We start from the raw sequence: 9,920 nt of genomic DNA on the forward strand, positions 1-9,920 counted from the left end.
AGGTGTTGATGTAGGAGTGGTCCTCAGTGTTAACCAGGAGCGAAGTGGTAGGAGTTAGGAGGTAGGGGCTAGGTGGTAGGAAGCAGGATGTAGGATGTAGGAGCTAGGTGTTGGACTGGGAGTGGTCCTCAGTGTTAACCCATGTCCCCCCCCCCCCCAGGCCGTGTGGCGCGGCTGCTGCAGAAGGCAGAGGTGAAGATCATCAACGACACCGTGTGTAACGTGGTCACAGAGGGACAGGTCACCTCCAGGATGCTCTGCAGCGGCTTCCTGGCTGGAGGGGTTGACGCATGTCAGGTGAGACACACACACACACACACACACACGCATACGCATACGCACACACACACGGGCATATACGCACGCACGCACACACACGCACACACGCATGTACACACAGACACACGCACGCACACACACACACACACACACACACTCACAAACACACACCCATATGTACGCACACTCACTCACTCACAGAGGCCTGTCTGACCTGTCCTGTGCCCCCCCACAGGGAGACTCGGGCGGCCCCCTGGTGTGCTTCGAGGAGAGTGGGAAGTGGTTCCAGGCGGGCATCGTCAGCTGGGGGGAGGGCTGCGCCCGCAGGAACAAGCCTGGGGTCTATTCACGAGTCACCAAGCTCAGGGACTGGATCAGACAGACCACCGGGGTGTGATGACGCAGGGACACTGTGTGTGTGTGTGTGGTATGAGGGAGTGTGTGTGTGTGTGTGGTATGAGGGAGTGTGTGTGTGTGTGTGTGGTATGAGGGAGTGTGTGTGTGTGTGTGGTGTGAGGGAGTGTGTGTGTGTGTGTGTGTGTGGTGTGAGGGAGTGTGTGTGTGGTGTAAGGGAGTGTGTGTGTGTGTGTGTGTGTGGTATGAGGGAGTGTGTGTGGGTGTATGTGTGTGTGGTATGAGGGAGTGTGTGTGTGTGTGTGTGGTATGAGGGAGTGTGTGTGTGGTATGAGGCTGTGTGTGTGTGTGTGAGAGAGAGTGTGTGTGTAGGGACCACCGTCACAGCCAAAACGGAACATTGAGTCTGATTGAGAACAACTCCCTACTCAACCTCCTCCCTCCCCCCATCCCTCCATCTCTCCCTCTGTCCAACCTTCCCTCCCTCCCTCACTCCATCCCTCCCTCACTCCATCCCTCACTCCTTCCCTCCCTCCCTCCCTCGCTTCCTCCCTCCCTCCCTCCCTCCCTCGCTCCCTCCCTCCCTCCCTCCCTCGCTTCCTCCCTCCATCCCTCCCTCCCTCCCTCCCTCCCTCCACCCCTCCATCCCCAGACCTACACTAGGGACCTGTTTGGGTTCAGTTCCACACTTGATTGACCTCTAATGGGCAGGGATTACCGTCGGGGTGCTTTTCAAACGATTTTTCTGGCTGTCCGGTGGCAGCTGAGGTTATTAAAGGCCCCACGGCAGAGAAGCACCACTCTCTCTCTGCTGCGTCTCTCTGTCAATCATCTCACGTCTCCCCGCTCCTATGAATATTCAGAGCGTCCATCATTAAAGATGGATGTTCATGAAGACACTCTTCTCCCGAGATATTTTGCCCTCTTTTTTTTCTCCATTTCTTTTTTTTTCTTGATGATGAGAAGTGGAAGACTGTTTTTAACTATTTATGATGAGGGGGGGGGGGGTGTTGATGCGTTTGTCCAGGGAGGTCGCATCTCGAATGTCTCCCCTGTCTCACTCAGGGGTTTTTAGTGTGCTGTGTTGTTCAGCTGTGAGATCTCTGGGAATCAGGCGGCCATTTTGTCCACACCCGCCTGATCCAACAAGGCTCTGTGTACGTTGAAGCTAAAATGGAGAGTTTGGGTCCAGTTGGGGTACTCCAACTGGTCTTGATTAGCCCACCGAGCCGAAGGGCAACGGGGATCCTCAGTCTCGTACGCATCACAGATCAGGGTAATCAATTGGCATTAGCAGGTTGCCAGAGCAACGCAACACAGAGTTCCCAGCCGATCGTAAAGTCTTCTGATTAGACGATGCTGGTTGTGCTCTAACAGTCTGATTGGTAGTTTGTTGTCTCCTTTCCCACCCAAAGAGCCTCTCCATTCATTGTGTCTGTCCTTCATATGTCTGATCTTCCAGCTGGACAACCCAAAGAGCCTCTCCATTCATCGTGTTTCCACATGTTGCGTTTTGAAGTGAATACTAAAGTAAATGTTGATAAAGTTATGATGTTTTTGTTTGTATTTTTCAATGGACCTTCATATTGATGCAATGCAGAGGGATGATATGCAAATGTATTTTTAGGTGTATATGTTTCAGATTATAGGTTGAGGGACGAGAATTTTAAATATGGATGTATATATTTTAACAAATGATGTGCATTGATACTGTGTGTGTATTGGATTGCGGATGAATGCCTTTTCTACTATTGGCGTTACGTGTGTGATGATTTTTTAAAAGATTTTTATGAAAGATGCTCAATAAATATCCTTCATCTGAATCTCCACTGTGTCCCGTCTGTGTCCTCTCTGGCTGGGAAGCAATAATCCCAAACAGGAGTCTCTCTCTCTCTCTCTCTCTCTCTCTCTCTCTCTCTCTCTCTCTGTGTGTGTGTGTGTGTGTGTGTGTGTGTGTGTGTGTGTGTGTGTGTGTGTGTGTGTGTGTGTGTGTGTGTGTGTGTGTGTGTGTGTGTGTGTGTGTGTGTGTGTGCGCAAGTATAGTGTTTGAATATGAGTATTGCATTGTGTATGTGTGTGTAAGGGTTGTGTGTGGTGTGTCAATAAGACTGTGTGTGTGTATCATAGTAGTGTATTGTGTCCATATCCCTCCACAGAAGTGATGCTGTGTGTGTGTGTGTGTGTGTGTGTGTGTCATAGTAGTGTAGTGTATTGTGTCGTGTGTGTCCCTCCTCCCCACCGTGATGCGCCTGTCTACCTGTCGCTACAGGATGTGACAGCTGTGACAGGACAGACTCCTAATATCACCTAATACCTGGCTTTGTCACGGCAACATCCCGGCGCCGCGGAGGGGGGCGTGGCGGCGGAGTGAGGCGTACACACAGACAGCGGGGGGGTCTAGACTCATCCGTCTTCATTAGAGTGGATGTTCCTCAGGGAGAACCGCAGAATCAACACAGACAGAGGCGCTCATTTATGTATTCATCAACCTGGGTACACAGGCTGTTCTGTTTGTCACTGTTCCCTGGCTGACACACACACACACACACACACTGAACCCCCTCCCTGCGCCGGCTAATTGTACACGACTCAAACCACGCAGCTTTTATTCTGAAATGGTTTTATTTAAATATAAATATGTGTACAAAGTTACAAGCAACAATAGCTCAATTGTTTAGCAAATAAAATTCTTAATACATTATTAAAAACAAGAAACAAAAAAAAAGAAACAAAATCGAATCAAAATGGCAATTAGTTGTGTTCCCAAAGAAGCATAGTTACTCTCTGCATTCAGGGATTGATGAACAATGTAAAGCAGAGGAAGAAAGTTTGTGGACCCAAATAAAATCAAGATATAGATTTATATGTATATATAATATAAAGATACTTTACAATAGAGCAGCTGACACGCTGTACGTTAAGGCTTATATAAAATATAAAAATAAAGACAAGCGATGATATAATTTTTTTTTCTTCTTCTTCACTTGGTTCACTTCTTCGTGACGTTTCTGTTCCCCTGTCGGACCCGACCCGGCAACGCAGCTCTTTAATTAAACCCACCAAATGGCAGTACAGGGTTCCAGAACGGAACCCCCCCCCCGCCCCCCACCCCCCCCCCCGGTCGTGTTCCGGAATGTTCCCGGGTTGGTTGTTCCAGAACCGTAATGCGACCTACAGCGGGGAGGGGCCAAGGGTGCGTTACAGCGGTAAAAGCCAGCCATCTCTCAAACGAGTAAATTATGGACATGATAAGAAATGGCGAAGATATTCATTTTTTTTTTTTCACTAGACACATCATCTGCATGCAACAGAGAGAAAGAAGGGACGTCCCTCAGCCCATTTGTACAGTTACTGAGTCAGCTCGTCAGGGTGGTACTGGGGCTCTGTAAACATTATTGAAGCTACTTGATTGTGTCGTAACAACTGGAGTGTATCATCATCATCATCATCATCATCATCATAACAATAATTGTGGTCACAACGTCTCAGTAACCCGTCTACGAGACGACGGCACGTCTCTCAAGCTTATCCAAGTTCGACATCACCACCGTTTTACGCATCTTCTGATTGTTCCCTAACGATACGGTCTTCGACGACAACGAGCGTAACACAGTTCGTCAGACAGAGAGAGACTGGGCTGTTCACCCCCCATCCCCCTCCCTCCCTCCCCCCCTCATACACAGCTGCGTGACCCATCATCTTTGGGCTGTCATGTCCTTGTCTTGTCCAACATGGTGGAACATAAAAAAACACTCCTCCTCTCGTTTCGACAAAGGTTAACACATTCTGTTCATTCCTCAGTTTCTCCTGTTTTCTTCCCCCCTCTCTCCCTGGGAACCTTTTACAGGTCATCAGGCTCAGTTCGTTACCAGAGAGGAACGCAGCTCGGGCCAGCGGTATTCCTCCTCAGATTACGGAGCTAAGGAGCGTGTTGTTACCGCTAGTTAGCCTGTTGTCCTGTCCTCCCGTTGATGAATAGAGACACAAATGTGCTTAGGATTCCTTTCGCATGCCAACGAACACCAAATGACAACAATGTGTGTGTGTGTGTGTGTGTGTGTGTGTGTGTGTGTGTGTGTGTGTGTATGTGTGTGTGTGTGTTGTGTTGTTTTTCTCTTTTCTTCTCTTTTTTTTTATCTTTTAAAATACTTTTATGATTTTCGTTTTCTCTCAGAGTGCAACTGCAAGTTCTCTTCAGACAAATATAAGATTCTAGAATCCAACGTTTCCTCCTCCATATTGTTTTGACCTCCCCCGGGTCATGAGATGAGCCTGTGTAGTGATATCCAGTTTGACCTCTGACCTTCTCATCACTGATCAAACACCAGTCCTAATGAAGAGCTGAGGTCACATGAACTGTTGACAGGGTGCATGATGGGTACTATAGTTTGAGAGGCTCACAGCTACTCCAGGGACTCCAGAGGGGCCATTACTGTAGTTTCCATGTCCAGTAACAACACACGAATAAATTAACCAATCCCTTCCCCTAGATCACACAACCCCTTTCATACATGTCCAGGAGAAGGACCAATCAGAACATCTCTGTCCAGGACAAGAACCAATCAAAACATGTCTGTCCAGGAGAAGAACCAATCAAAAAGCATCTGTCCAGGAGAAGGACCAATCAAAAACACGTCTCTCCTCATGTCAGTCCAGTCAGCCAGGTGACCACGGTTCCCCTCTCCGTAGCTCCTCCCCCTCCCTGCTCCATCGACCAATCAGACGTGAGTCTGCATGCGCTGTGATGGCCGCCCGTAGTCGGACTGCTGGGACGACACCTGCGAGGAGGCGTAGGAGAAGCGGGAGGAGCTAGACACCTTGCTGGCCTGATCCGATTGGTCGTAGGCGTCCACCTTCTCGTAGGAGGCGGGCTTAACATAGCTGGTGAAAGCGCGTCCGTACGGGGCGGGCAGGTAGGCGGAGCCGCAGCAGAGGGGGTCAGTGGGGTAGACGCCCGCAGGTTGGGTGGCCGCCTGCTGCTGGGCCTGCTGCTGCTCGTAGGCGGAGCGCCCCCCGGTGGTGGTGGCGTAGCGGTGCGAGAAGTCGTAGATGCGGGGCTGGCCGCTGGCCGTGTGCTGGCCGTAGAGGGGGCTGGGGGAGGGCAGCTGAGAGGGGGTGTAGACCGGGCGAGGGTTGGGGATGTACTCGGAGAAACCGCTGGGGCGGACGTTGCGGTCTTCGTGGGCACGGACGTTGTAGTAGCCGTTGGTTGGGTCCTGGGAGGGGGACAGAGCGAAGCAAGGGGTTAACGTTGTCGAAGCCCAAGTGATGACATTCAATTCAATACAACTTTATTTATTCTACAGGAGTTGACCGTATGACCACTGGTACAGTTTTCAATGTATACATGGGTTAATTCAAATGTATTTGTCGGTGGTTTTTTAACATCCTAACATCTCAGTTCAGTTGGACCTCTGTGTAAACACTGTATTTGCTGTGTGAAAAAGATAATGAGACAAAAACTGAAATGCCAGATAACGGAAAGGAACACTAACAACCAGGAGAGGAGTCTCCCCCCCCGTCCACGCTATGCACAACTCCTTCTAATGCGCCGCTGTTCTTCCAGAAGGTTCTTACCTTGATATCTGACCTCTCGTCCTCCTCCTCCTCCAGAAGGTCGCTGTGTTCCGTCCGAGACGTCCCCGGGGACTCGCTGCTGTTAGGAGCCTGAGGGGGGCGGAGGCAAAACAACACCGTCAAACGCACGGTCAAGGTGGAACCTCACACACACAAACAACCAGATGCTACAAGAGGCTAAAGATGAAAGATCCGTCCGAAGCATCGCGCGGTACTGGTCACCTATACTCTAGTCTACGCGTCATAAAGAACGGCTGGTTCTCCCTCTTGTCTGCATCCTAGATCACAGTATCGTCTGTCCTCTGATCCCAGGCATGCATCTAGATGGCAGATATGATATAGTGACCTACACCAGAGAGACACAGGGCTGGATACTACACCAGAGACAGACAGACAGACACAGGGCTGGATACTACACCAGAGACAGACAGACAGACACAGGGCTGGATACTACACCAGAGACAGACAGACAGACACAAGGCTGTAAACTACACCAGAGAGACTCAGGGCTGTAAACTACACCAGAGAGACTCAGGGCTGTAAACTACACCAGAGAGACTCAGGGCTGGATACTACACCAGAGACAGACAGACAGACACAGGGCTGGATACTACACCAGAGACAGACAGACAGACACAGGGCTGGATACTACACCAGAGACAGACAGACAGACACAGGGCTGGATACTACACCAGAGACAGACAGACAGACACAGGGCTGGATACTACACCAGAGAGACTCAGGGCTGGATACTACACCAGAGACAGACAGACAGAGAGACTCAGGGCGGTACATCACAGAAACAGTTATATGCTCATAGATCACATGCATCGTAGATCACACTGTTATCTCTACCCTGTCCCCTAACATGAACACCGATGACAGATAGCTGTCACAGAAAGACCGAGGGGCGTCTCTGAGCATAATGACCGGGGACGGATGGATACATAAAAGAGAGAAGGATGGATGGATGGATAAATGAAAAGGTAAAACAGGAAAATAGATTAGGCTACCGAAATCAATCACAGCTAGAACATAAAAGGATGTTTCTGAATGTAATGATTGGGACAGGACGGAGAGACGGAGGATGGTAGGATGGATGGACAGAGTACGGAAGATAAGAGGGAAGAATGGATGAATAAATGAAAGGGGGAGGAGTTTACCATCGGCTCTTTGACGTCTTCCTCGTCATCGTTGCCGCGGGTAGCATTGTGGTCGCTGTGCACGATCTGCACTCTGATGTCACTCTTGGAGAGACGCGTGCACTTTTTACCTGGAGGGATGAAACAGGAACATCTATAATCTATCTCTTCTATAATCTGTGGTAATATTGCATTGAAAAGGCACAGAGAATGCCGCATTCCATTCCTGGGGTAGCTCCATTAAAATGCTGTGTGATTGTCTATGCTCTTTTCCTTGGAATATGTCTAGCTTTATCTCCAAGGGCTGGGCTCAATTCCATTTATATTCAGTCAATCTAGGCGAGCCAATTGAAATGTAATTAACGAATCGAAAAGTCCACAGAGTCTTGTATCATAATGTCGAATGCTGTTAAAGCGAAAATTGAATAAAGTCGTTCATTCAACTTCAATTCATCCCCTGACATGACTGAATTGAATTGAGAGTTGGACCAGAGCCCGTCTTCGGAGAGAGTACTATTTGGACGTTTTGGAATTTATCAAACTTCATCGACAACCTACTCAACCGACATTCTAGGTATTAAAACGTCCCGATTCTCCACCGTTCTCCCCTCCAGTGTGTACGTGTGCACTTCCCGAAATGGATTCAAATGCATACATTGGAAAAAAAAAAAAAAAAGGCTGTTGGATTTACGTAATGAAATTGTGTTGATTAAACACATTTCAATCATGTGGAATCGATGTAGAATTTTTTTTAACGTGAATCCAAAGGTGTAGGATTGGGTTTCCATCACCTCTCAAACACCAATCCACCCCTGTATGAGTCCACGGGGGGGAGAAGTGCACAAGTACACACTTCAGAGAAGGGGACGAGAGAGAGGACGTCAGTGGAGGCTGGTGGAGATAGAAATCAGAGGACGGGCTCATTGTAATTCATGGAATGAAACACGCAGCGTTTGATACCGTTCCTCATTCCGTTCCGTGCGTTACAATGAGCCCGTCCTCCGATTTCTACCTCCGCCAGCCTCCCCTGGAGGCCGTAGTATTAGTGTGTCCATACTAACCGTTAAGCTCACCTTTGCCAGTGTGTCTGCAGCACAGCGATACCAGGGTGATGACGCAGATCAGCAGGACACACCCCCCGCCCACCGCCGCACCCACGATGATCAACATGGGCAGGGCCTCTGTGAGAGGGGGAGGAGAGAGAGAGAGGAGGGGGGGGAGAGAGAGAGAGTCAGTGTCAGTATTCTACAGATCAGAGAGTGACAGAAACAGACCCAGACCCAGACCCAGACCCAGACCCAGACCCAGACCCAGATCCAGACCCAGACCCAGACCCAGACCCAGATCCAGACCCAGACCCAGACCCAGACCCAGATCCAGACCCAGATCCAGACCCAGACCCAGACCCAGACCCAGACCCAGACCCAGACCCAGACCCAGTCAAACATCGTTCACTTCCCTCCTAACTCCTCTCACCCCCCCCTCCCCTCTCTCACCCCCCTCTCCTCTCCCTCACCCCCCTCTCTCACCCCCCTCTCCCCTCTCTCACCCCCCTCTCCTCTCTCTCACCCCCCTCTCCTCTCCCTCACCCCCCTCTCTCACCCCCCCTCTCCTCTCTCTCACCCCCCTCTCCTCTCCCTCACCCCCCTCTCCTCTCTCTCACCCCCTCTCCTCTCCCTCACCCCCCTCTCCTCTCTGTCACCCCCCTCTCCCCTCTCTCACCCCCCTCTCCCCTCTCTCACCCCCCTCTCCTCTCTCTCACCCCCCTCCCCTCTCTCACCCCCCTCTCCCCTCTCTCACCCCCCTCTCCCCTCTCTCACCCCCCTCTCCTCTCCCTCACCCCCCTCTCTCACCCCCCTCTCCCCTCTCTCACCCCCCTCTCCTCTCTCTCACCCCCCTCTCCTCTCTCAACCCCCTCTCCCCTCTCTCACCCCCCTCTCTCACCCCCCTCTCCTCTCTCTCACCCCCCTCTCCTCTCCCTCACCCCCCTCTCCTCTCCCTCACCCCCCTCTCCTCTCTGTCACCCCCCTCTCCCCTCTCTCACCCCCCTCTCCCCTCTCTCACCCCCCTCTCCTCTCTCTCACCCCCCTCCCCTCTCTCACCCCCCTCTCCCCTCTCTCACCCCCCTCTCCTCTCCCTCACCCCCCTCTCCTCTCCCTCACCCCCCTCTCTCACCCCCCTCTCCCCTCTCTCACCCCCTCTCCTCTCTCTCACCCCCCTCTCCTCTCTCAACCCCCTCTCCCCTCTCTCACCCCCTCTCCCCTCTCTCACCCCCCTCTCCCTCTCTCACCCCCCTCCCCTCTCTCACCCCCCTCTCCCCTCTCTCACCCCCCTCTCCCCTCTCTCACCCCCCTCTCCTCTCCCTCACCCCCCTCTCTCACCCCCCTCTCCCCTCTCTCACCCCCCTCTCCTCTCTCTCACCCCCCTCTCCTCTCTCAACCCCCTCTCCCCTCTCTCACCCCCTCTCCCCTCTCTCACCCCCCTCTCCTCTCTCTCACCCCCCTCCCCTCTCTCACCCCCCTCTCCCCTCTCTCACCCCCCTCTCCCCTCTCTCACCCCCCTCTCCTC

The 9,920-nt window shown here is 51.7% G+C and overlaps 2 protein-coding genes across 5 annotated transcripts in view; one reads left to right on the forward strand and one right to left on the reverse strand.

Annotated features, from left to right (window-relative positions):
- st14 (ST14 transmembrane serine protease matriptase) overlaps positions 1–2,456 on the forward strand; it is a 31,017-nt gene extending 28,561 nt beyond the window's left edge. For 3 of the 4 annotated variants that reach the window (XM_083678952.1, XM_083678954.1, XM_083678955.1), the window contains exons 18-20: positions 161–297; positions 515–819; positions 855–2,456. In XM_083678952.1, the coding sequence (XP_083535078.1) occupies positions 161–297; positions 515–676 (299 nt within the window). In that variant the 3' untranslated portion in view covers positions 677–819; positions 855–2,456. The remainder of the gene's footprint in view (positions 1–160; positions 298–514; positions 820–854) is intronic. The other variant, XM_083678953.1, reaches the window with a different exon arrangement.
- A 2,895-nt stretch (positions 2,457–5,351) lies between these two features.
- kirrel3l (kirre like nephrin family adhesion molecule 3, like) overlaps positions 5,352–9,920 on the reverse strand; it is a gene marked incomplete at both ends in the record, with an annotated part of 10,571 nt that continues 6,002 nt past the window's right edge. Inside the window, 4 exons of the mRNA XM_083678534.1 lie at positions 5,352–5,849; positions 6,211–6,300; positions 7,374–7,483; positions 8,426–8,533. Of these exons, the coding sequence (XP_083534660.1) occupies positions 5,352–5,849; positions 6,211–6,300; positions 7,374–7,483; positions 8,426–8,533 (806 nt within the window). The remainder of the gene's footprint in view (positions 5,850–6,210; positions 6,301–7,373; positions 7,484–8,425; positions 8,534–9,920) is intronic.

This window comes from Argentina silus (genome assembly GCF_951799395.1).
Source record: "Argentina silus genome assembly, chromosome: 10".
NCBI lineage: Eukaryota > Metazoa > Chordata > Actinopteri > Argentiniformes > Argentinidae > Argentina > Argentina silus.